The sequence below is a fragment of the Eschrichtius robustus genome, chromosome 16 (genome assembly GCF_028021215.1).
Source record: "Eschrichtius robustus isolate mEscRob2 chromosome 16, mEscRob2.pri, whole genome shotgun sequence".
Classification (NCBI taxonomy): Eukaryota; Metazoa; Chordata; class Mammalia; order Artiodactyla; family Eschrichtiidae; genus Eschrichtius; species Eschrichtius robustus.
In genome coordinates, this window is record NC_090839.1 from 69,291,749 (window position 1) to 69,318,588 (window position 26,840).

The 26,840-nt window shown below is 44.9% G+C and overlaps 1 protein-coding gene across 1 annotated transcript in view; it reads right to left on the bottom strand.

The window, feature by feature from the left end:
• Positions 1-6,906: 6,906 nt before the first annotated feature.
• Positions 6,907-26,840, bottom strand: part of SYT17 (synaptotagmin 17) — an 81,402-nt gene continuing 61,468 nt past the window's right edge. The window contains exon 7 of the mRNA XM_068524781.1: positions 6,907-7,103. Coding sequence (XP_068380882.1) covers positions 6,907-7,103 — 197 coding nt within the window. The remainder of the gene's footprint in view (positions 7,104-26,840) is intronic.

Here is a 26,840-nt window from a genome sequence, read left to right on the forward strand (position 1 = left end):
CGGGGGCCCCAACGTGTCGGCCCAGCTCCAAGGGCATTGGATTCCCCGCAGCGAGGAGGAAGGGCAGGCGCGTCACCTCCTGCAGGGTCTCTTGGAGGTTAAAGGATGTGCCGGTAGAAGGTTCTCGACACAGAGGAAGTGTTCACCAAAAAGAAGCAAACGTTATCATTAGTGTACAGTTCTAGCATGTTCAAACTTAAAATAGATCCGCTGGTGTTTCATTGGAATCTCACTGCACTTACGAATTGATACCTCTAAAAATCAGTCTTTGTGTATCCTCTGCCTCGCTGAGCCTCACTTTCCTCCTTTATAAAATAGGGGATAATAACAGTACCTACCCCACAAAGATTAAATGTAATAATTTGTAATACTTAGCATAGAAGCTGGCAAGTAGTAGGTGTTGAATACCTGATGGCAAATTTTTGCTATGATTGTCACTGATCCAGTGCAGGTCTTTTCCTGGCTTTCCCTGCACACTCCGTCCTTTCTCTCCCGAAATGCTCAGCCAGGTGCCCTGACACTTTGTGTGGCTGGCATCCACCAGGACTCAAGCGTGCCCTAGTCGCTCACTTTCTCTCTGGAACACCTGCCACTGTGCCTGTGAGGAATAAAACTCGTGCCCACGCAGCGTGTTTTGCCGGCCCACACGGGGCTGAAAGCCTGCCAAGGCCTGACTCAGGCTACGAGCACAGCCCAGGCCCAGTTTCAGCCATGGCATAACTCATGTCTACCCGTTGTCTCAAAGCTTTGTGCTGATGCACCCCAGAGCATGCACATTTATTTATAAAGACATACGTTTATTATATAAGTGATGTGCATCGTGTCTGTTATAAAAAAGCCCTCCCCCAAATTGACTTTTTAAAAAAGTTGATACAAACTATAAAAATGGAAGAAAGTTGGAAGGCTCTCTCCCCACTCCCCATCATCTGGTGTGCTGACTGTACATCAGAGGCCCCTGCTGTCATGGAAATCAAACACCCTCTGTGTGAATGAACCAGGGGGAAAAGGAGGGTCGTCAGATGCAGGCCGCTGGAAATGCTTTTGAAAAGTGGAGGAGCCTTTGACTTGGCAAATAAACCTCCTAAATGATCTGTGTTGATAATACAATATGTGGTGGCTGGAGGTTTTGGTAAGTTGGTTCATGCCCCCTCTCTGGATGGAAACATGTAAAGTATTTGTGACACGCTCATTCCCAAGTGTGGTCCACGGACCAGCAGCATCGTTATCTCCTCGGAGCTCGTTAAAAATGCAGAACCTCAGGCCCCACCCCAGGCCTGCTGAATCGGAATCTGCATTTTGACTAGATCCCCAGGGAGTCATATGTACATTAATGTTATGAAGCATTGTTCTAGACAGGGGTAGGCAAACTTTCTAAAAAATTCTGTTTTTTAAGAAAAATTGTTGGTATTTAAGGCGTACAACATGATGACGTGATATACATATACATAGTGAAAGGATACCACAGTCAAACTAATTAACATATTACCTCGTCGCAGGGTTACTTTTCGTGTGTGGTGAGTGCACCTGAAATCTACTCCTTAGGAAATTTCCAGTGTTCAGTACAGTGTGAGGAACTATAATCATTATGCTGTACCTTAGATCTCTAGACTTATTCATCCTACATAACAGCAACTTTAAATTTTTTTCTGTAAAGAGCCAGATAGTAGTGGCTTTGCAGGGCACATGGTCTCTGTCACAACTCTGTGAAAGACTTTAGGAATGGGCCTGGCCAGGTTCCAATAAAACTTTATTTACAAAAACGAGCAGTGGGCTGGATTTGGCCCACGGGCCATAGCTTGCCACCCCTTGCTCTAGACCTCAAGTTTACTGGCTAGAAAATAGACAATTTATTCACTTAACAAATAGGATCTTTGCTGCCATTTGGAGGTTGTAGAGGTCTCTCTGTAACACAGTATATATTTTCTGGGTTCTTAAAGACATTACTCTTCCCCACCCCCGGGCCCACGCGCACACACACACGCATACACACACTGTGCTCATGGTGGCCTGGGGGTTCGGTGAAGATCTATTTCTTTCTTCCTATCATCTGTCTGCCTATCTATGTATCTCCTTTAGTTTCTTAGCTTTTTAAAATTGTCATTTATTTACCAGTAAGTAAAACAAAGTTCCCTTCCCCTCACCACCACTATAAAAGGGACAGTAGAGGCTAGTGTATTTCATGCCTTTCAATCCAGGCACATCTGTATCTGTGTTCAAATTCCAGACCTGCTTCTGTGTGACCACACACTGATTATTTAATCCGTCTTAGCTTCAGTTTCCTCATCCGAAAAATGGGGACAAATCAATACTTTTCCTCATACAAGTGCTTAGAACAATGCCTGACACATAAATGCTCAATATATATATATTGTTAACTACCATTACATCACTATGGAACCTTCAAAAATACTGAATAGGAAGGTATAAAATTGAGAAGCAAAACAACTTCCCAAAAGTTAACCCCTGCAACCTTCAGCGCAATGTCTTCCAGTCTCTTTTCTAGACATAAGTTTTAAATTTTTACTTAGTGGTGCTCATTCCTGAATTATTTTAAATGGTATTTTTGACCATGAAAAAAGAAAAGGTATCCCACTGGTGGTGGAAGACAGGCCACCCAGAAAGGAAAGGAATTCTTCCTCTTTCCCTGCAGTGATTCCCAGCTTTCTGAGAGTAAAATATCAGTACCCAAAATAGCTGTTCCTGGTGCCCTGGGAACCATCACATCTGGGCAGGGCTGGGCAGAGGTCATAGCTTCTGTCAAGTCCCAGGGGGTAGACTGGAGTCCTGAAGGGTTCTGGAGTCCCCAGAGATGAGACAGCTCAAGATGGGCCCTGGGAAAATAGATGCAGATTTAAAACTTCACACCACTGTTTCTACTCTACCTCCTTCCTTTGAACTCAGGTCCCCGCACCCCAAAGAGGGTGTGTAGGTGGCCCATGCATCTCCTTTCCCACCTCCTGGCTGAGAAGGAATTAATTAAGATGCTAATTAAACCGGGTAGGTGGCCCACAATAGGGCACCTGGGGTCCAGGTTTCTATAGAAACCAAGTCATTTCTTCACCTTTCAACACATTTCCCTCATCTCCTGACAAACTATCCTTGGAGACATGGATGGCTCTGACATCTGTGCTTCTGCTGTTCTCTCCAGTCACTCAGCAAACATTGCCTGATGTGTGCCCAGTAGGAATAGCCATCAAGTGCTGTGTGTTAAGCCTTTGCAGGCATTATCCCGGCTAATCCTCACATCACATACAACCCTATGGGGTAAAAACTGTCATCCTATTTTCAGATGAAACAGCCCAGCAGAGCGGTCAGCCACACCAGCTCTGTATAAGTTTGTTAGGGCTGCTGTAACAAAGGACCACAAACTGGGTGGCTTAAATAACAGAGCTTCATAGCCTCATAGCTCTGGAGGCCGGAAGTCTGAAGTCCAGGTGTTGGCAGAGTTGGTTCCTTCTGAGGGCTGGGAGGGAAGGAGCTCTCCTTGGCCTGGGTCTCCAGGCCTCGCTCCTTGCTTGTAGATGCCGTCTTCCCTCTGTGTGTCTGTCTCTGTGTCCTAATTTCCCCTTAATATAAGGACACCAGTTGTATTGAATTAGGGCCCACCCTGATGACCTCATTTAACCTTAGTTACCTTTAAGGACCCTATCTCCCAATACAGTCACATGCTGAGGTACTGGGGGTTAAGGCTTCATGAAGTATGTGAGTTTGGGGGGAGATACAGTTTAGCCCATACCAGGCTCTAGAGTCAGCTGGGCCTGGGCTGGCATTCTAGCTCTAATGCTCACTTGCCACTTAATCCCATGAAACCTCAGCTTCCTCATTTATAAAAGAGGAATAATAACACCGCTCACGTGGGTTGCTGCATGAGGACTAAATGAGATGCTTAGCATTTGGCACGGTGCTTAGTCAGCCTCGTGGTTATTGTAAATGAGGGGAGCAGATGCTGGGGATGCCCCACTCCCAGCCCTCGGCCACCTGAGTTCCCCCGATGCTGAGGTGGGCTGGGCCATGCAGAGGGACAGCTGACTTGCTCAGGCACATGCCCCTCATTCTCTGCCCGTGGAGTTCTCGGTGCTACCCAAGCTGGCTCAGCCCACACAGGACAGTCCTATATTGCCAATCATTGAACGCCTCCGGGGCTTTACCCTCAGGCCCTGAGACATGAGGGGCAGTAGTTAAATAGTCCAGCCTCCCCACAGCGATCATTCTCAAGCGTATTCTACGTGGGCCCCCAGCACGACTGAGCCCCAGCTGCCCACAATGCCAGTTAAAGCAGCCTTTGCGTTTCTCCTTCCCCTGACTTATCCTTCCATTTATGCTTCCTGGGCTCACCTCCCAAATAAACCATTGGCACCCAAGTCCTTGCCTCAACATCAGCTTCTGAAGTGCCCCATGTAAGATAATGAGGAAACTGAGGCCCAGAGCAGCTCCGCGGCTTGTGTGAGGGCACAGGTAGGGTGTGCTGGGCCTGGGGTGTGAACCATGGCTTCTCTGGCTCCAAAGCCCACGGGCCCAATCACCGTATAACCTCATCTCTGGTCCTGAATGCCTGTCCTGTATCTGTCTTTCCTCATTCTGTTTGTTCTCTCATATTTTTATCCTCTTCTGTACAACCATGGGAAGGAAGCCATTTTATAGAGAAGGAAAAGTTTCTCTTTTTGTCTCCTTACAAACATAACCTAACTCAACCTCCCTGCCTTTCCCCCTTGACCTCCATGCCATCTCCACTCCAGAGTGAGAGACACCAGAGGGACCCACGAGGGGGCCCTGCAATGTCCAATGTGGCCAGAAGGGGTGAAGCCATCTCAGCCCACAGGGGGTTTACCTAAGTCAAGCCCCTTTTATTGGGCATGGCCAATAGAAAGCTAAGTAGCCATGACTCTTGCCCTGAACAAGCAAATAGTTTTATAGAAAAAAGCATTACTTTCCGCACCTGGAAAATGGGGATAATAATAGCTTCTTCATCAAAAGGTTGTTGTGAGAACTAAACAAGACTGTGCAGGTATTGGGCTTAGCACACAGTAAGGCCCCAAGAGTTAAACAGAAATATAAGCTTCTTGTGGGGAGCTTCTTGTGGGGAGGAGCTTCTTGTGGGGAGCTGTCATTTCTGTCTTGGAAAATCAGGAAGTGGTAGTTTAAGCTGGGTCTTGATGATAAGTATGAGTTGGAACTATTAAGCTGCTGGTAACCATGACGCTCACTGAATGGGGAGAGCCTGTCCAGGAGATAGCGTGATCAACAAAGCCCTGATTACTTCATCTGAGCCCCTGGATCCAGCTATGCCTGAAGCCAGGACTTCCTTTGTTGCTTAAAGTATTTTGTGTTAATTTCCTGTTGCTTGCAATGGGAGGGACCTAACATAAATCCTCATCTTCTCTTTGCACGGGTTCTCCTGTCAGTCGTCAGATGAATATATCTTAACGTTTCGACTGTTCTTCCTTCCCAGACCACACACTAATCTTACCAACAGTGTCCAGCGTGACCGGTTGTCTGGTTATACCCACTGTGGCCCTCGAGTCTTCCAGCTGAGGCCGTAGGTATCATGGGACAGAGACAAGCCATCCCTGTGTCTGGTCTGAATTCTGGAACCACAAAATCTGTGAGCATAATAAATACCAGTGCTTTGAGTCGTTGGGATGATTTGTTACACAGTGGTAGGAACTGAAATACCCTCCTACCCTCCATGCCCATGTTCATGAAGAAAAAGATAACTCAAATGCATGGCACAAATAGATAATCTTTAATTTCAATAAATAGCTCCCCATTATACCAGACAATATGCTGTGGGAAAAGGTACAGAAGCATCCAACAGAGAGAGAGATCTATTCTAACTACACTAATTTCTTAGCACGAGAGAAATGACTTTGGTTCACACACAAACACAGGGCGATCCTCAGGGTGTGACGAGGAGGGGTATCGTCTTGGATGGGGGATGCGGCAGCCGTGGTGGCCATTTTATTCCAACTGTACTTTGCTGGTCTTCTGTGAGTCACAATCGCCATGATTCGGTCAAAAAATGTTACTTCTGCTCTATCATATTTTATTTACTTGACTTACACACACGCTACTGTTACTGAAGGTGGGGTCTTGACAGACGGGAGGACGCTGGGTGAAACTTCACTGACGGGCGAGGCAGAGAGAAGGGAGTACTCATGACTGAGGTCCCGGCCCAGCGCCTTGCTCACTAAGGGGACACGCAGGCGCACACACGTGCTCACCTGAGGGCACACACACCAGAACATCCACATACATACGCACAGGGAGTCCCCAGAAAGAAGCTAACACAAGGACGAGTTCAATTAAGCCAGGAGAGCCTTCTTACACTGGAATATTTTTTGTTGCCATTTGGTTTCTCCAAATAGTCTAATCTATTTATCACATCCACTAAGGAGAAGACAGAGTACTTACACTTTTGGGGAAAGGTACCAGGTGTGAAGAACCCCTTAGGAACGGCAGCCCATTCAGAAGTCACCCAGTGGGTGTGCATTTTGGGCATGGGGGGTCAGGCCTCCCAACACTGGCCAAACTCTTGGAAAATTTTGTCCCCATGGAGGTTGGCACCTTTGGGGAGGCCCTTTCTCTGGCCTGAGGTTGAAAGTGCATTTTGGGGCAGGGGAATCCACAAGAGCAAGCACTGCCCATAAGTCTCAGAGCAGAGCCCACTCAGCTCATGACCTACGGACGGGACTTCTGGAAAGTTCTCAGGCCTCGCTCCTTGAGGGCGGCCAGTTTGTGATCAATGGTCAGCTTCCTTTCAGTTCTGAGAGGAGTTGTGTGTGTGTGTGTGTGTGTGGTGATGGGTGCGTGTGCAGGTGTGGATGTAATAGTATACATATATGGCATATTTTTTGTCCTAAGTTTTCTTCCTTTCTTCACAGATGAAAGCTGCCTTCCCTGCAGCCCTCAGGTCACCTCCAGCGACGCAGGGGACACACGGTCACACTCGGCCCGGGACCGCAGGCTGTGCCACTGCTCCGCGGCCGTGCGGTGGGCACTGAGCATCCGCCGCCAGTGGTTGGATTCTGAGGGGCCCGAAGAGTACTGGCCGATGACGATCCTCCCGATGAAGTCGTTGCTGCTCTTCATGTTGTGGCCGAACACTAGCCAGAGGGGCGAGAGGAGGAGGGGGCAGGACAGGAGGCAGGAGCAAGACAGAGGCGTTAGTCTCCACACTCCTCAACTGCAGATGCAAGGTCCTCGCTTTCAGGACACTGTTACTTTCAACCATGAGAATTCCCCGATTCCCTCATCATCCTCCCACGAGTTCCTTGGCTGCAACTTTAAACTTCCGACCCATAGACTCACCACACTGTCCTCAGGGCACTACAGCCGGACAGTCCTGGTGGAACTGCCAGCCACCAGTGGAGTCCAGCTGAGCACTTAAACCAGGGTTCTCAAGCCCGGCACTGTTGACATTGGGGCCTGGATAATTCTTTGTGGGGCGTCCTGTGCACTGCAGGATGTCCAGCAGCACCTCAGGCCTCTACCCACCAGATCCCAGTAGCACCCACCGCCCCCAGCTGTCACAACCCCAGAGTCTCCAAACATGGCCTGGTATCCCCAGGGGGTCAATTCATCCCAGATAAGAACCACTGGGCCATGGGGCCAGACATCCTAGGTGAATCCTGGCTCTGTCATTCAACAGCTCTGAGACCCTGAGACAAGCAAAGGAGCCCCCGTGACACTCAGTTTCCTCCTCGGTTACACAGGAATCTTAACAGTACTTTGAGAGCTTTCAGTGAGATAATGCACACTGTGCCTGGCACTCAGTAAGTGCTCAATAAACACTACACTGCTCTTTTGATCCTCAATTTCTACCTCTTGACCTTTTACAAAAGGGACTTAGGCAACAGGGGCAAGTTTCCTGAGAGAAAGGGCTCCAGCAATTTCTCCTCCCCTTGTTGCACTGCATGTCTCTTTGGAAGGCTGTTAATTCCCATGCAAGCTTAATTTGTGTCTTTCAAGCCTAATGAGATAGTTAGCTTGATTTATCTTCCCAGCCGAGTTCTGCCTAATTCCTTATCTGCATGTGGGTAGTCCAGGCATGCCATCTCACTAACGGGGAAGCAGGCTGTGTCTGTGTTATAAACGAAAGACTACAGAATGGGGACTATCACAAATTCACCCAGCGTGAGCAGAGCACAGGCAGGCTGGATCCCAGGAGGGATGCCCATTATCAAACAAACCAGCTAAAATATGCAGCCCAAAATAGAGCTTGAATGCTAACAAATCTCTGTTTTCCCCTGTGGGGCTCACATCAAGAATTCCAAATGTAAAAATATGGGGAAAAAAAGAAAAGTGGAAAAACAAAAACAAAAATCCCATCCATTGTCTTTAAACCCCAAAAAGACCTAGAGTGAACCAGGCTAAGTGAAACGCTGTGCCATCTCCATCAAGAGTGTCCCGTACCTGTCAGCTCCGTGAACAAAAATTGGACCATGTATATTTTTTGTACATTTGGTAAAGTGTTCACTATGCATAGGTAGACCTTATTTATATGAAAATCCCTTACAGAAGAGAAAAATTAGGAATAGAATCTTTGCTTAATAAAGGAAATTGCTGAGAAGCTCTCTGATGCATCTGAAAAAAAAAAAAAAAACTTTTTTGAATAGGTAACATTCAGGCTCTTGAACTACACCTAGTGGGCAATGTAAGGTTTAATTTTCACCAAATGAAAACAAGTTACCAGAGTCCCCTTCCCCATGAGCCTCAAATCTAAAGTAAGACATTAGGAGACCATTTCAGGCCCCATTTGGTTTTCTTTCCTGGGGGCAAAATGTTCTATCTTCCTCTGCCTCTCCAAAGCTCAAGAATGAAAATGCAGAAACATTCTAGTCAATAGGTGTAGGTTTTGCTTCCTTGGCAAGTGGTTCCAAGAAAGGAAATCTCAAAGGTTCTCATGCACTGTTGGTGAAAGAGGAAGCACGTTCAACTTTTGGGGGAGGTTCACAGTATCTGCTCAAAATAAGAATGTCATTACTCAAGATCCAGCAATTCTACTTCTAGGGATCTGTCCCATAGAATTATCTGCTCAAATGGACAAAGATAAACGTACAAGAATTATCCACTGTAGCAGGGGTTGGCAAATTAGAGCCGTCAAGCCAAATCTGGTCTGTACCAGTTTTTTGTAAATAAAGTTTTACTGGAACCCAGTCAAACCCATTTATTTACATAATGCCCGCAGCTGCTTTTGTGCTACAGCAGCAGAGTTGAGTAGTTGCAGCAGAGGCTGTGTGGCCTGCAAAGCTGAAAATATTTACTAGCTGGCCCTTTACAAAGAAGTGTGCCAACCCCTGCTCTAGAACATCATTTGTGAGAATGAAAAATGGAAACAACAAAAACACTTCATGATGAAGTGTGGCTGAGGCTTGTTGGTGCCCTGCCTGCCCCCTCAGCCCACCCCAGGGGCTACCCATAGCTTCTGTTGCTGGCATCCTACCATGAGCGCCCGGTGCTCTCTGCCTGGGACATGCCAGTGTATGCTGACAATGTGACTTCTGGTAGGGGCCTTGGGCCACTCAATAGAAACGTGACCTCTGAAAAGGCTGGGGACTAGGGTCAATCCAAATCCTAGACACCAAGGCTTCAGTGCTCTTCCCTGGTTGGTGATCCTCGGAGCATGCTGCCACACGTCGTTACTGGGAGAATTAAGTGCTGTCCATACACAACTGGAAACTCACGGCCGGTCTCTCCTGGACTCTGCCTTTTGCTGATTTGAGTCTGTATCCTTTCACTTCAATAAACCGTAACCAGGAGTAAAACAGCTTTTCTGAGTTCTGTGAGCCCTTCTAGAGAATCACTGAACCTGACGGTGGTCCTGGGGCCCTCCCGAGCTGCAGTTACCCATGCATCAATCGTCCTTGATTGGGGGCTTCCCTGGTGGCGCAGTGATTAAGAATCCGCCTGCCAATGCAGGGGACACGGGTTCGAGCCCTGGTCTGGGAAGATCCCACATGCCGTGGAGTAACTATGCCATTGTGCCACAACTACTGTGCCTGCGCTCTAGAGCCCGTGAGCCACAACTACTGAGCCTGTGTGCCACAACTCCTGAAGCCCGTGTGCCTAGAGCCCGTGCTCCGCAACAAGAGAAGTCACAACAATGAGACGCCCACACACCACAGTGAAGAGTAGCCCCCGCTCGCCACAGCTAGAGAAAGCCCGTGCACATCAACAAAGACCCAACACAGACAAAAATAAATAAATAAATAAATTAATTAATTAAATAAATTTTAAAAAAAATCGTCCTTGATTGGCCTGCCTCCCTTCCTGGTCTCACTTCCCCAGCCTCTTATTGGTGTTTCCTGGGATCACCTTCCTAGCAGCCTGCACGCACCCACGTCCTTGTCTTAGGATCAGATTTGGGAGCACCTAAACTAAGACTGGAGAGGACTAATCAAATAATTTCTGATGTGACAATACCATGGAAACCAGAACCATGGTAAAAAATGAGACAGACCTATATATACAAGATGGAAACATCTCCAAGACATATCGCTAGGAGACAAAATCAAGTTGCAAAACAGTATACGTAAACACAATCTCTTTTTGCTTAAGAAAATGTTAACATATAGAATAGAAAACAGTATCTGGAAGAATATTCACAAAATTGTTAAGAGTAGCTCTCTCTAGAGAGAGGAAACAGAGAACTTGCCACTTTCTCTACTTATTATGTAAGTATGCACAGTTTGAACTTCTTACAAGAATATATTATTTTGGAAAGAAAACAAAGGAAAAAATAAGTCGATATTAGACAATCAACATCGAAATCACCAGAAGGGGCAGAAGGATGAACGGAAATCTGATAGCCTACGTTCCTTATCCCAATGTGCAAAGTAACTTGGCTTGGTAAATCCCTCAGCACTTGAAAGGTGGTCGCTCCTCAGTGATTCAGCCCTTCTGATGGGAAGCAGTTGCTGCTATGGCCATCTGACCTAACTGGCAGGCTTTGGGACTTGCAAATCACTTGGTAAAGTTATGGCAATCTTGACAGTCTTTTAAAAACCATACATTTAAAATGCAAATTATAACAAGCTGAATAAAACTAATGACTTCTATCATAAAAGTTGCCTGGGAGAGTATCAAGATTTGCCATCACTGTAAATTCTAGGGAGTGTGAGAATAGGGAATTAAGACTGGATATTTCTTGAATCCAGAAAGGGGCTCAGAGACAGGAGACCAGATACCCCTGACCACTCCACTTTGTAGACAGGGAAGCCAAGTCACTGAGCAAGCTGGTGAGACACTCGCAGTATTTGCAGCAAAAAACCTGTAAAGGAAGCAAATTCCTCACAACTAGATCCCTACATTTCTCCTCTTTAGAAACAATAACATCTAGAAATTTTGTTGTGAGGCACCCCAAATATCCCCACTGGCTGCTATGGGGGACTCGTCTCACTGCAGTCAACAGTATATACCTGCAAAATGTATAGGCTCTAATTTACCCTCATCATCTGGAGGGAACTTCAAAACAACCTTTACAAACCAGAGAGTGACAAAAAGGCATAGATGTCAACAAGGACCTACTGTATAGCACAGGGAACTAAGCTCAATATCTTGTAATAACCCATAATGGAAAATAATCTGAAAAAGAATGTGTGTGTGTGTGTGTATGTATAACTGAATCACTTGGCTGTACACTTGAAATTAATACAACATTGTAAATTAACTATACTTCAATTAAAAAAAAAAGGCATAGATGTCACAAAGTCCACGCACAAAACCTGTGAAGAGGGCACCTCACACTTCCTCTTAGATCCTATTTATTCTTCATGGCTTTAGACATAATTCAAATAAACTTGGTCATGTGGTTTCCCCATCTGGTGTAATTTAAATTAATCTGGTAGACTGTGACTACCAGACAGATACCAGAACTTAAAAAAGTACAACAGAACCAGGGCCATTTGATGAAGGGGCAAACAACCCTTTTCTCCTTCATAGAGCCCGGGGAAATTCACTGTGTGATCATTTATTTTTATAATTAAGATTATGAATCAGTAAGAAAGCTCAACGTCCTGGTTAATGGGTCAAAGGAAGTACAAACAGTTTTCTATCTAACAGTTAAAACTTTAAAGCCTTTTTTAAAAAAAAATAAATTTATTTATTTTTGGCTGCGTTGGGTCTTCTTTGCTGCGCGCGGGCTTTCTTTAGTTGCGGCGAGCGGGGTCTACTCTTCGTTGCGGTGCGCGAGCTTCTCATTGCAGTGGCTTCTCTTGTTGCGGAGCACGGGCTCTAGGCGCACGGGCTTCAGTAGTTGTGGCACACGGGCTCAGTAGTTGTGGCTCGCGGGCTCTAGAGCACAGGCGCAGTAGTTGTGGCGCACGGGTTTAGTTGCTCCGCAGCATGTGGGATCTTCCTGGACCAGGGCTCGAATCTGCGTCCCCTGCATTGGCAGGTGGATTCTTAACCACTGCGTCACCAGGGAAGTCCCTAAAGCCTTTTTTAAAGTTTAAGGGGAACGCGTTTGGCGAGTAGAAAATTTACTCACACAAAACCCCTTTAGTGCCCCTCCCCCAGGGATCAGAGTACAGCACCAGGCATGCCAGGAACGTGCTCTGTGCCCTGTCACACTGTTCTCTCTCTAACCTCGACAAACCTCAGGCACCCTGACGGCCACAGTCTCCAAGGATCACCCTCTGTGTGGACCAGTGAGTCACTGAAGTCCAGCTCTATCCTCAGACAGGGCGTGGACACACCTGGCGTATTCTACTTTCTGAAATTTATCTCTAAAGAATCACCAACATATTGAAACCATGTACAAGCTCCTGTGTCCTTGTCATGTTGCAGCAAAAATAGAAATGAGGTTTTTTTCTTTTCTGACAAACAAGGAAAAGAAGGGAACAATGGGTAAGCTAGGGAAACAACATAAACTGGCCTGAAAGAGTTAAGCAATCCTAGTTTTACTTTAACTGATACTTGTCCTTCACAAAGCTAACTCCTTAAACACTCTCTGACTCATGTGAATTACATCCTGCACCTGGTATTTACATCCCCTACACTCTCTTGTAACAATTTACCCCTTGTAGCATTCTTCATTTCAGAAAGAAGGTCACCAGTGATAACCCAGAGATGAACAGACCTAATTACTGGGCTGCCTGACGCCAGCTGTGACTGTTTTTAATTTTTGCAAAAAAAAAGAATATAAGGCCGTCACTGCTTTGATCCTCATCACCTATCCCAGACCTCAGACTATAAGACCTCTCCTGGGACTCCCCTGGTGGCACAGTGGTTAAGACTCCGTGCAGGGGGCCCGGGTTCGATCCCTGGTCAGGGAACTAGATCCCACATGCGTGCCACAACTAAGAGTTCCCGTGCCACAACTAAGGAGCCTGCCTGCCACAACTAAGACCCAGAGCAACCAAATAAATAAAATGTCAAAGAGAAATGCACACTTAGATATACATCCCAAGGAGGGGAAAAAAAAAACACCTCTCCTAATTCCCCGAAGAGGGGGGCACAGTTCTTGAGGCACTAGCCTGCTGAGTTCCCTTTTTGTCTGGCAAAGAATAAAGCTACTCTTTCTCCTCCAAAACTCTGTCTCCATATCTTATTTCAGCATCCGTGTAAAAAGAGCGCATATTTTGACATCAATATCTGTCTGCTTCTGTGGTGCCGATTGCCATGGCAATTCAGGTTAGGGAAACACAACTGGCAAAACAAAAGCATGATAAGAGGCACCGATGGGCTCAAGGCTTTGAAGGAACATGGAGAGTACCACTGCTTTATGAAGCACCTACTATGTGCATGGCCCAGGGCTAAGCATATCACATGGATTAACTCACTTACTCTTCATATCAACCCACTAGAATGGGGTTTCTCACCCTCCGCGCTGCTGACACTTGGGGCCAGATCGTTCCGTGTTATGGGTGCTGATCTGAGCACTGCAGGATGTCCAGCAGCACCCCTGGCCTCTGCCCACTGGATGCCATTAGCAGTCCTCTCCCCAGCTGTGACAACCCAAAGTATCCCCAGACATTGCCAAACATAATCCACCCTTTCCCCTTCCACTGAGAACCACTGCTCTAAGGCAGCTGCTGTCACCGGCCCATTTTACAGCTGGGGAGCCCGAGGCCCAGAAGTGCAGGGAGAGCCCTGCTCCAGTCAACATCCACGTGCCCTGAGTGAGTCAGGGGCACGTTGAGGCTTTCACGTGTTGATATGTGCTGTAAAAATGATTTTGTTCTTTCCCACAAGAGCTAAACTCTTTTGGTTGCTAATTTAGTTTGCCAAGGCAGACGGTTCTGGAAGGGAAGCTGGACGACTTAGAGTGTGGGTGTGATAAACACTGCAAATGAAAAGGAAAGAAAATCTTGATCTTTACCAGTGGGAGCAGACTTGGCAGCTACCCAGTTTGCAGGTTTGGTTCACAAGGTGACGCCTCCACCTGCACAGAGACCCCCGCCTCGTGGAACCCCGCCTCGTCGCTGTCCCCTGCAGTCCACCTCTGGACTGAGCACGCTCCCGCATTTCTGAAAAAGCTGCACGAAGCTACCAAAACCCATCCCAGCTGCTTCACGATCCTCCTGAACTCCTCACTGTGGAGGGATCCCCACGTTTCATCAGGCTGTTCAGGAGTGATCTCAGCCCTTGCAGGAGCCCAAAGCAGTCTACACGCCCCTGCTTCCTCCCCTTCCCCCTCCCCACAGGCCACTCCACAAACGTACCCATTCTCTTTTCAACTTTTGCAAAACTTCCTCAAATTACAGTTGGTCCCCTGCATCTGTAGCCATGAAGGCCATTTCATATAAGGGACGTGAGCAGCCACGGAGTGTGGGATCCAGGGTAGGTCTGGAACCACCTGCCTGCAAATCTCTGTTTTCTTCTCTCTGGAACCTAGAAGCTGTTTCAGGTTTTTCTTTAAAACCAGGTAGATCATTATCACTTCCCTGGGCCTCGGTTTCCCCATTTACACAATGAGTGGGTTTACGTAGGATTTAAGGTCCCTTTCAGCTCTGAGATTTCTTCAGTTCTAGTTTCATCCCTGATTTAAGGGTGATGCTTTTCATGCTTTCTTGGCTCATTTTGTGATTCATAGCAGCTGCATGGACGGAATTTTTTCTCCATGTTTTTCCTTCTAATAGTCATCGTGACAATTTAGATAGCAGTATTACAATAATTTAAAATCAGCAATGCCGAATCCTGACATCAGGCACTGAGCAAAGTACTTTATATATATATATATATATATTTTTTACCTTTAATTATTATTTATTTATTTATTTGGCTGTGTTGGGTCTTCGCCTCTGTGTGAGGGCTCCCGCCAGCCGCGGCAAGCGGGGGCCACTCCCCATCGCGGTGCGTGGGCCTCCCACTATCGCGGCCTGTCTTGTTGCGGAGCACAGGCTCCAGACGCGCAGGCTCAGTAGTTGTGGCTCACGAGCCTAGTTGCTCTGCGGCATGTGGGATCCTCCCAGACCAAGGCTCGAACCCGCGTCCCCCGCACTAGCAGGCAGATTCTCAACCGCTGCGCCACCAGGGAAGCCCCTATATTTTTCACTTAATCAACACCACATCCTATTAGGGAAGGTGCTATTTATACACCCATTTTGCAGATGGGGAATTAGAGGCTCAGAGGGCTTAGGAGGTTGAGCGTCCAAGGTCACACAGCCAGCATGGGCATAGAAGGAATTGAAATTCAAAGCTCAGCATCATTTCTCCTCCTTCTGTCTCAGAAAGAAGAGACTTCTCAGCCATTCCCCCCTTCCACTGACCCTGACACAAGACAAAGACAAGATTAGGAACAGAAATATACACAACAGGTCCTCAAGTCAGCATGTCAAGGCAGAGGTGCCAAGAGTCAGAATGGTCCTAAAACCCCCTCACGACAGTGCCGTGTTGGAGACCTTCATACCATCACTCTGGGGTCCAGCAAGATCAGGTTAACCTCCAACATCTGAATGGATGGCTGCTTCTTCAGGGGCGCAGCAGACAAGGAGGTTGTATTATGTTTAGGGACTATTGATATGTAAAGTATAATAATAGCAGCTAACACTTATATAGAGCTTATCATGTGCCAACCCTGTTCCATGGACTTTGGATACACTAAATTATTTAGTCCACACAACTCTATTTACAAGGAGAGTACTATTATTATTATCTCCTTAGGCCTAGAGGTCACACACTGGCATCATGGTCTGCCTCCCTGAAGATGGACCTGGAGAAAACCCTAAGCAGGCTTCGGTCACTTGGGTGAAAAATCCTGGGATCCCAGTACTCAGAGGTGATGTGGAAAGGAAGATGTGGGCTCCAGGTGGGCACATCTCCTTGTCTCCCTGGACTACTCGCCTTCAGAACCCCTCACCCCATTTAAAGTACAAGGCCCAAGAAGACCTAAATAGACATTTCTCCAAAGAAGACATACAGATGGCCAAGAGGCACATGAAAAGATGCTCAACATTGCTAATTATTAGAGAACTGCAAATCAAAACTACAATGAGGTATCACCTCACACCAGTTAGAATGGGCATCATCAGAAAATCTACAAACAACAAATGCTGGAGAGAGGGTGTGGAGAAAAGGGAACCCTTTTGCACTGTTGGTAAGAATGTAAATTGATACAGCCACTATGGAGAACAGTATGGAGGTTCCTTTAAAAAATAGAATTACCATATGACCCAGCAATCCCACTACTGCGCATATACCCAGAGAAAACCACAATTCAAAAAGACACATGCACCCCAATGTTCATTGCAGCACTACTTACAATAGCCAGTCATGGAAGCAACCTAAATGCCCATGGACAGATGAACTGATAAAGAAGATGTGGCACATATATACAATGGAATATTACTCAGCCATAGAAAGGAATGAAATTGGGTCATTTGTAGAGACATGGATGGACGTAGAGACTGTCATACAGAGTGAAGTAAGTCAGAAAGAGAAAAACAAATATCATATATTAATGCATATATGTGGAATCTAGAAAAATGGTACAGATGAACCAGTTTGCAGGGCAGAAATAGAGACACAGATGTAGAGAACAAACGTATGGACACCAAGGGGGGAAGGGGGGGTGGTGGTGGGATGAATTGGGAGACTGGGATTGACATGTATACACTAATATGTATAAAATAGATAACTAATAAAAAAAAAGACCTCTTTAAGTAATAGAAGACATGAAGAGATGAAAAATAAATAAATAAAATAGAAAAATAATGTCCAAGGCCCAGGGTAGAGGCCCGTTTTGCCCAGGTCTGCAGGCAATGATGGCTTAAAGTGTTGGATTCTTTAATCCAGTGGTTCTCAGCTGGGGCCAATTCTGCCCCCCAAATTTGGCAATGTCAGGAGACATCTGGATTGTCACACTGGGATGGGGGGTTACTACTGGCATCTAGCGAGTAGAGGCCAGGATTGTTCCTAACCATCTTACACTGCACAGCACCACAACAAAGAATTATCTGACCCCAAATGTCAACAAGTGCCAAGGTTAAAAATCCTGCCTTAAGGGAAAAGCATGGGTTTTGGGGTTTCCCTTCATTAACACCCAATCCATTGTCACCAAAGGAAAGTCCCTGTGACCCAAGTGGCTACAAAGACCTACAGGGAAAAAGAGCTGGGAGGGGAGAGGGAGGGAGAGAAGTCACCTCTCTGAGATAAAGAGGGTTTGGGAGCTCAACAGAGAAGCAATTCCAGAGCAAATTCAGGGTGAGAGGAAACCGGGGAGTGGCAGAAGGGACTGCTGAGAATGTCGCTGTGGCTTATGAATCAGATCTTCCTCCTTTCCCAAGAGAAAGAAGTCAAGATTGCAATCTGTTCTAAAATTCCTTCGGACCACGGCCGGACTACTTCTTTGTGTCTGTGTGGAAACTGAGCCATGTGGAGCCTGCGTTTACAGGGATGACATATGGGTTGAAGAATCACGTTCAGATCTGTGTGTGGATCACACTGTCTAGGAGGAAGCATTTAAAAGTGTGACTGTAATGTAATGTGCTTGTTTTTACATGAACAACTGAAACTTACACGTCTGAATGAGGATCATCTTTGTAATATTTGTTTAAGAGATGCTGGCATTGCTTTGGGAGAAAATGTTCACTGCAAACTGTCTTCCGAGCTAGTTATAAGACACCCATTGAAGCTTTAGAAGATGCCCCTCGTCTTCTAAAATAACTGAGAAAATAAAGGAGAGATACCACGAACATGAGAATCACTTGGAAGACTTTTAAAAGTATCAGTGCCTGGGCCTCACCCCAAGAGATTCTGTTGATTGGTTTAGGGGTGGGGGACTGGATGCCAGTGTTTTTCAACTGTTCCCCGGGTGATTCTCATGTGTGGTCAGGTTAGACACATTGTATTAGAAGCAGATCAAAATATCCACTGGACTGGTGGCTTAGCTGGGGAAAAACCCCACACGTTTGGTGTCAGAAATGTTGTGAGTAGAGAAAAACAGACAGTTTTTTCTTTTCACTGTGTTCCAATAAAACGTTATTTATAAAAACAGGGAGTGGGCCAGATTTAGCCCATGGGCTGTGATCTGCCAATCCCTGATCTATCTAGGGCAGTGATGTTCAAAGTATAGTCCCCAGACCACCGGCTTCAGCATCACCTAGAGCCTGTTAGAAATGCAAGTTCTCAGGTACCATCAAGGATCTACTGAATCTACTGGAGATCTACTTGCCCTATATAATTTTTCCTTATTCCCCAACAGAGTCTCTTTCTTAACCTTCAATGCGGGTCAATGCAGCAATTGCCTTGAATCCTAGCTCAAGACAAGGTGTCAAATCCTAGTGATAGGTGGAAGCCCAGCTGGGATCCAGCCAGAGTGACAGTGGTAGAGCTGGGGTTGAACTCAGGTCCTGATGACCTCCTGGGTCCCTACTCTTAACCTCTCTTGGCATTTGCAGCATTCTAAATCATGCTTTGAAAGAAATAATGCTGATTTGGATGGGCACATTCTAGTATGTTTAAATATCACCCTACTTTTAGAATAGATACATAAATTGTTGTATAGTTAAACACTGAAATACTGTATTAAAAATGTGATGGGGACTTCCCTGGTGGCGCAGTGGTTAAGAATCCGCCTGCCAACGCAGGGGACGCGGGTTCGAGCCCTGGTCCGGGAAGATCCCACATGCCGCTGAGCAACTAAGCCCGTGCGCCACAACTACTGAGCCTGCGCTCTAGAGCCCGCGAGCCACAACTACTGAAGCCCACGTGCCACAACTACTGAAGCCCACGTGCCACAACTACTGAAGCCCACGTGCCACAACTACTGAAGCCCACGTGCCACAACTACTGAAGCCCACGTGCCACAACTACTGAAGCCCACGTGCCACAACTACTGAAGCCCACGTGCCACAACTACTGAAGCCCGCGCACCTAGAGACAGTGCTCCACAACAAGAGAAACCACTGCAATGAGGGGCCCGTGCACCACAACGAAGAGTAGCCCCCGCTCGCCACAAGTAGAGAAAGCCCACGTGCAGCAACGAAGACCCAATGCAGCCATACATAAATAAATAAATATATAATTAAAAAAAAAAAAATTGAAAAAAAAAATGTGATGAAAGGGGACTTCCCTGGTGGTCCAGTGGTGAAGACTTCGCCTTCCAATGCAGGGGGTGTGGGTCTGATCCCTGGTCGGGGAGCTAAGATCCCACATGTCTCGCGGCCAAAAAACCAAAACATAAAAAACAGAAGCAATATTGTAACAAACTCAATAAAGACTTTTAAAAAAACGTGATGAAAAACCACAAGTACACATAATTATATGAATAAATTTCATAAGGATGATGTTGAGTGAAGGAACTGGTATGATTCCACTTACACAAAGGTCAAAAAGAGACAAAATGAATGTATGATAAGAAAAGTCAGCACAGTCCCTGGGGGAGGGAGTAGTAATTGAAAAGGGCACAAGGAAATTTCTGGGAATGCTCTTTTTCTTGATCTGAGTGCCAGTCACATGGGTGTGTTCGTTTTATAAAAATTCATGAATTGTATCTTTAAGATTGATGCACTTTTCTATATGTATACTACACTGCAACGAAAAGTCAACTTTAAAAAACAAACGAATGGGGCTTCCCTGGTGGCGCAGTGGTCCTGCCAATGCAGGGCACACGGGTTCGAGCCCTGGTCTGGGAAGATCCCACATGCCGTGGAGCAACTAGGCCCGTGAGCCACAATTACTGAGCCTGCGCGTCTGGAGCCCGTGCTCCGCAACGAGAGAGGCCGCGATAGGGAGAGGCCCGCGCATCGCGATGAAGAGTGGCCCCCGCTTGCCACAACTAGAGAAAGCCCTCGCACAGAAACGAAGACCCAACACAGCCATAAATAAATAAATAAATAAAATAAATAAACCCAACGTTAAAAAAAAAAACAAAGAAACAAACGGGACTAATGTCTACAACTGACCTTGAAATGCATAGGAAAAAAATGAATCAAGAGATAAATAGAGAGATGGAGAGACGTGTGATAAAGCAAGCAGAAAATGTTCATTGCAGAATCTAAGTGGTGGGAATATGGATGTTGACAGAACCATTCTTTCAAAATTTTTTAAAGTTTCTTAATAAAATGTTGGAATTAAAAAAAAACCCCAAACACACAAACAGCTTAACTGTCCTACTTTTATATTTTGTAGCTTTTGCTTGCTTCTTTATACCATAGAAATATCAATTTCCAGGTCTGTGTGCCCATTCCGTTCACAGGCTGGTCACAGGGCTGTTGGATCCTGCAGCAGGAAGGCAACTTGGTGAATCACTGGGGACACAGAAGTGAGCAGGACAAGACTTTCTGGGGAGACGGTAAAGACCCCCCAGTGGGTCCTGCCAGCTTATCCCAATGACCACAATAACCAGACCACACATGGCCAGAAACACTGTCCTGCGCCTGAACCGAGGGGTCTCACACCCTGATGATCTGTCTACTCGCAACACCAAACTAAAGGTTCAAGTTGACTTTGGACCACTGACCACAGAGCAAACCCCTGCCTTCAATGCCGTCCTCCTTCCATATGATCTACACCACAAGTCATTCGGGAAATGCAAATTAAAATCACATCCAGTTGTTTCATTAAAAAAAATTACGTACATAGAATAAAATCCATCCATTTTTAAGTATACAAAGTTTTCTCCCTAGTACTTAACATCATTTCTACTCGGCATAACTCAGCGCTTTGTTCACTGCCTGTTTTGTTTACAACATTCAAGCACTCACTGGGATTTTTGTCTGATTCCTTCACTGATGTATGTACAGAGCCTGGCTCACAAGAGGTACTCAATGAATATTTGAGTTGAATGAATATATACATTAATATGGAAAAATATCCAAGATATATTATGTGAAAAGAGCGAGTTGCAGGAAAATATATTTATATATTTTGGATGTTAACAACAGAGGATGGAGATCTATGCATACACACATGTGCACACATGTCACACACACACACACACACAAGTGCGTACATTCCTGGAAAGAAGGCTACAATAAGTTGTTAAGAGTAGTTACCTTTAAGTAGGGGGACTTAGGGATTTTTACTTTTTATTCTACTCTCTCCTGTATGTTTGTATCATACACACATATGTATTATATATACATATATGAATATACATTTACATGTACATATAATAACAACATAAAAAAGCCTCCAGTACTCCTTGTCCCATGTAACCCCTTCACGTCACCACATGCAGGTGACATGCACCCATAAACCACAATGTGGGGTGCAGTAGAGACCTGATTGAAAAATACTCCGCTCATCTTCCCAGGAGGGTCGCCCAGCCCTGTCTCCCGCTGAGCCAGGCCACAGTGCATCTGCCCAGGCCACACTACCTGGGACATGGGGCTTGTTTGCAGAGCAAGATGTTTCTGTCTGGCCCAATGTTTATGGGCAGAAACAGGGAAGCCGTTTGAAACCCTGCACAGATGAGCACGAATTCAGCCAACAGGCTCTGCCCCGGAACTCTTCACACTTAGGCAGCTAAAGCGAAACTGCTGGGAATGATGAGAGGTTAAAATGCCATAAAGAGAAGAAACATGCCCCAAACAGGCGCATTACAGGAGCAGACCGGCTCTGAGCCCACACCAACCTGCCCTTCACAGCTCCTGGCGGAGGCCAGCACCTCACCCGCAAACTCCAAGGAGACCAGCAGCATTGCTACTCCAGCTCAGGGGGTCCCAACCTCAGCACCCCTGACGTTCTCCTCTGTCTTGTGCAGTGTAGGATGTTTAGCAGCAGCCCTGGCCTCTACCCACGAGATGCCAATAGCTTCCTCCAAGTTGTGACAACCAAAAATACCTCCAGACATTGCCAGATGTCCCCTAGGTGACAAAAATCAGCTCAGCTGAGAACCACCCATCTAACAGCTTTTCTACTTGAGCAGGTGCCCGGGGCTTGCCAGCCAAAAGGTATTTGGTGAATATACTGCAAGGACTTCTCTTGTTAGGCTGAATTCCCCAAGCCTGGAATTTGGTGGTGTGGGATCGCCCACTGACACTGATCATGAACTCAGGTAACAGGTGCTCAGAGAGGCAGTGGAGCAAGCTGGTTCAGGGTCCAGGCTGGCTCCTTTGTTTGCCTCTTGGGTGCCTGTGGCAGAGACAATCAGGTGGTCTCCAAAGCCTTTTGGAGATGGTAATAGGAACATACATACCAAAAATTACCTTAAACGTAATTTAAGCCAAAAGACAGAGGCTCGCTGAATGGATACAAAAACAAGACCCATATATATGCTGTCTACAAGAGACCCACTTCAGACCTAGGGACACATACAGACTGAAAGTGAAGGGATGGAAAAAGATATTCCATGCAAATGGAAATCAAAAGAAAGCTCGAGCAGCAATACTCATATCAGATAAAATAGACTTTAAAGAATGTTACAAGAGACAAGGAAGTACACTACATAATGATCAAGGGACCAATCCAAGAAGAAGATATAACAATTATAAATATATATGCACCCAACATAGGAGCACCTCAGTACATAAGGCAACTGCTAACAGCTATAAAAGAGGAAATCCACAGTAACACAATAATAGTGGGGGACTTTAACACCTTACTTACACCAATGGACAGATCATCCAGATAGAAAATTAATAAGGAAACACAAGCTTTAAATGACACAATAGACCAGATAGATTTAATTGACATTTATAGGACATTCCATCCAAAAACTGCAGATTACACTTTCTTCTCAAGAGCACACGGAACATTCTCCAGGATAGATCACATCCTGGGTCACAAATCAAGCCTCGGTAAATTTAATAAAATTGAAATCAGGGACTTCCCTGGTGGCGCAGTGGTTAAGAATCCGCCTGCCAATGCAGGGGACGTGGGTTTGATCCCTGGTTCGGGAAGATCCCACATGCCGCGGAGCAACTAAGCCCGTGTGCCGCAACTACTGAAGCCCACCCGCCTAGAGCTAGTGCTCCACCACAAGAGAAGCCACAGCAATGAGAAGCCCGTGCAACACAATGAAGAGCAGCCCCCCACTCTCCACAACTGGAGAAGGCCCACGCACAGCAACGAAGACCCAACACAGCCAAAAACAAAAACAGATTATTACCTTAAAAAAAAAATTTAAAAAAATAAAATAAAATTGAAGTCATACCAAGCATCTTTTCCGACCACAACGCTATGAGATTAGAAATCAATTACAGGGAAAAAAACATAAAAAACACAAACACATGGAGGCTAAACAATACGTTACTAAATAACCAAGAGATCACTGAAGAAATCAAAGAGGAAATCAAAAAATACCTAGAGACAAATTACGATGAGAACACGACGATCCAAAACCTATGGGACGCAGCAAAAGCAGTAATAAGAGGGAAGTTTATAGCAATACAAGCCTACCTCAAGAAACAAAAAAAATCTCAAATAAACAATCTAAACTTACACCTAAAGGAACTAGAGAAAGAAGAACAAACAAAACCCAAAGTTAGTAGAAGGAAAGAAATCATAAAGATCAGAGCAGAAATAAATGAAATAGAAACAAAGAAAACAATAGCAAAGATCAATAAAACTAAAAGCTGGTTCTTTGAGAAGATAAACAAAATTGACAAACCATTAGCCAGACTCATCAAGAAAAAGAGGGAGAGGACTCAAATCAATAAAGTTAGAAATGAAAAAGGAGAAGTTACAACAGACACTGCGGAACTACAGAGCATCATAAGAGCCTACTACAAGCAATTCGATGCCAATAAAATGGACAACCTGGAAGAAATGGACAAATTCTTAGAAAGGTATAACCTTCCAAGACTGAACCAGGAAGAAATAGAAAATATGAACAGACCAATCACAAGCAATGAAATTGAAACTGTGATTAAAAATCTTCCAACAAACAAAAGTCCAGGACCACATGGCTTCACAGGTGAATTCCATCAAACATTTAGAGACGAGCTAACACCCATCCTTCTCAAACTCTTTCAAAAAATTGCACACGAAGGAACACCCCCAAACTCATTCTATGAGGCCACCATTACCCTGATACCAAAACCAGACAAAGATACTACAAAAAAAGAAAATTACAGACCAATATCACTGATGAATATAGATAGAAAAATCCTCAACAAAATACTAGCAAACAGAATCCAACAACACATTAAAAGGATTATACACCATGATCAAGTGGGATTTATCCCAGGGATGCAAGGATTCTTCAATATACCAAATCAATCAATGTGATACACCATATTAACAAACTGAAGGAGAAAAACCATATGATCATCTCAATAGATGCAGAAAAAGCTTTTGACAAAATTCAACACCCATTTATGATAAAAACTCTCCAGAAAGTGGGCACAGAGGGAACCTACCTCAACATAATAAAGCCCATATACGACAAACCCACAGCAAACATCATTCTCAATGGTGAAAAACTGAAAGCATTTCCTCTAAGATCAGGAACAAGACAAAGATGTCCACTCTCGCCACTATTATTCAACATAGTTTTGGAAGTCCTAGCCACAGCAATCAGAGAAGAAAAAGAAATAAAAGGAAAATTGGAAAAGAAGAAGTAAAACTGTCACTGTTTGCAGATGACATGATGCCATACATACAGAATCCTAAAGATGCCACCAGAAAACTACTAGAGGTAATCAATGAATTTGGTAAAGTTGCAGGATACAAAATTAATGCACAGAAATCTCTTGCATTCCTATACACTAACAACAAAAGATCAGAAAGAGAAATTAAGGAAACAATCCCATTCACCATTGCAACAAAAAGAATAAAATACCTAGGAATAAACCTACCTAAGGAGGTAAAAGACCTGTACTCAGAAAACTATAAGACACTGATAAAAGAAATCAGAGATGACACAAACAGATGGAGAGATATACCATGTTCTTGCATTGGAAGAATCGATATTGTGAAAATGACTATAGTACCCAAAACAATCTACAGATTCAATGCAATTCCTATCAAATTACCAGTGGCATTTTTTACAGAACTAGAACAAAAAATCTTAAAACTTGTATGGAGACACAAAAGACCCCGAATAGCCAAAGCAATCTTGAGGGAAAAAAACGGAGCTGGAGGAATCAGACTCCCTGAGTTCAGACTATACTACAAAGCTACAGTAATCAAGACAATATGGTTCTGGCACAAAAACAGAAATATAGATCAATGGAACAGGATAGAAAGCCCAGAGATAAACCCACGCACCTATGCTCAACTAATCTATGGCAAAGGAGGCAAGGATATACAATGGAGAAAGACAGTCTCTTCAATAAGTGGTGCTGGGAAAACTGGACAGCTACATGTAAAAGAATGAAATTAGAACACTCCCTAACACCATACACAAAAATAAACTCAAAATGGATTAGAGACCTAAATGTAAGACCGGACACTATAAAACTCTGAGAGGAAAACATAGGAAAAACACTCTTTGACATAAATCACAGCAAGATCTTTTTTGATCCACCTCCTAAAGTAATAGAAATAAAAACAAAAATAAACAAATGGGACCTAATGAAACTTAAAAGCTTTTGCACAGCAAAGGAAACTACAAACAAGACGAAAAGACAACCCTCAGAATGGGAGAAAATATTTGCAAACAAATCAACGGACAAAGGATTAATCTCCCAAATATAGAAACAGCTCATGCAGCTCAATATTAAAAAAACAAACAACCCAATCAAAAACTAGGCAGAAGACCTAAACAGACATTTCTCCAAAGAAGACATACAGATGGCCAAGAAGCACAAGAAAAGCTGCTCAACATCACCAATTATTAAAGAACTGCAAATCAAAGCTACAGTGAGGTATCACCTCACACCAGTTAGAATGGGCATCATCAGAAAATCTACAAACAACAAATGCTGGAGAGGGTGTGGAGAAAAGGGAACCCTCTTGCACTGTTGGTAGGAATGTAAATTGATACAGCCACTATGGAGAACAGTATGGAGGTTCCTTAAAAAACTAAAAATAGAATTACCATATGATCCAGCAATCCCACTACTGGGCATATACCCAGAGAAAACCATAATTCAAAAAGACACATGCACCCCAATGTTCACTGCAGCGCTATTTACAATAGCCAGGTCATGGAAGCAACCTAAATGCCCATCGACAGTCAAATGGATAAAGAAGATGTGGTACATATATACAATGGAATATTACTCAGCCATAAAAAGGAACGAAACTGGGTCATTTGTAGAGACGTGGATGGACGTAGAGACTGTCATACAGAGTGAAGTAAGTCAGAAAGAGAAAAACAAATATCGTACATTAACGCATATATGTGGAACCTAGAAAAATGGTATAGATGAACTGGTTTGCAGGGCAGAAATAGAGACACAGATGTAGAGAACAAATGTATGGACACCAAGGGGGGAAAGCTGCAGGGGTGTGGGGGGGGAGTGGTGATGGTGGGATGAATTGGGAGACTGGGATTGACATATATACAC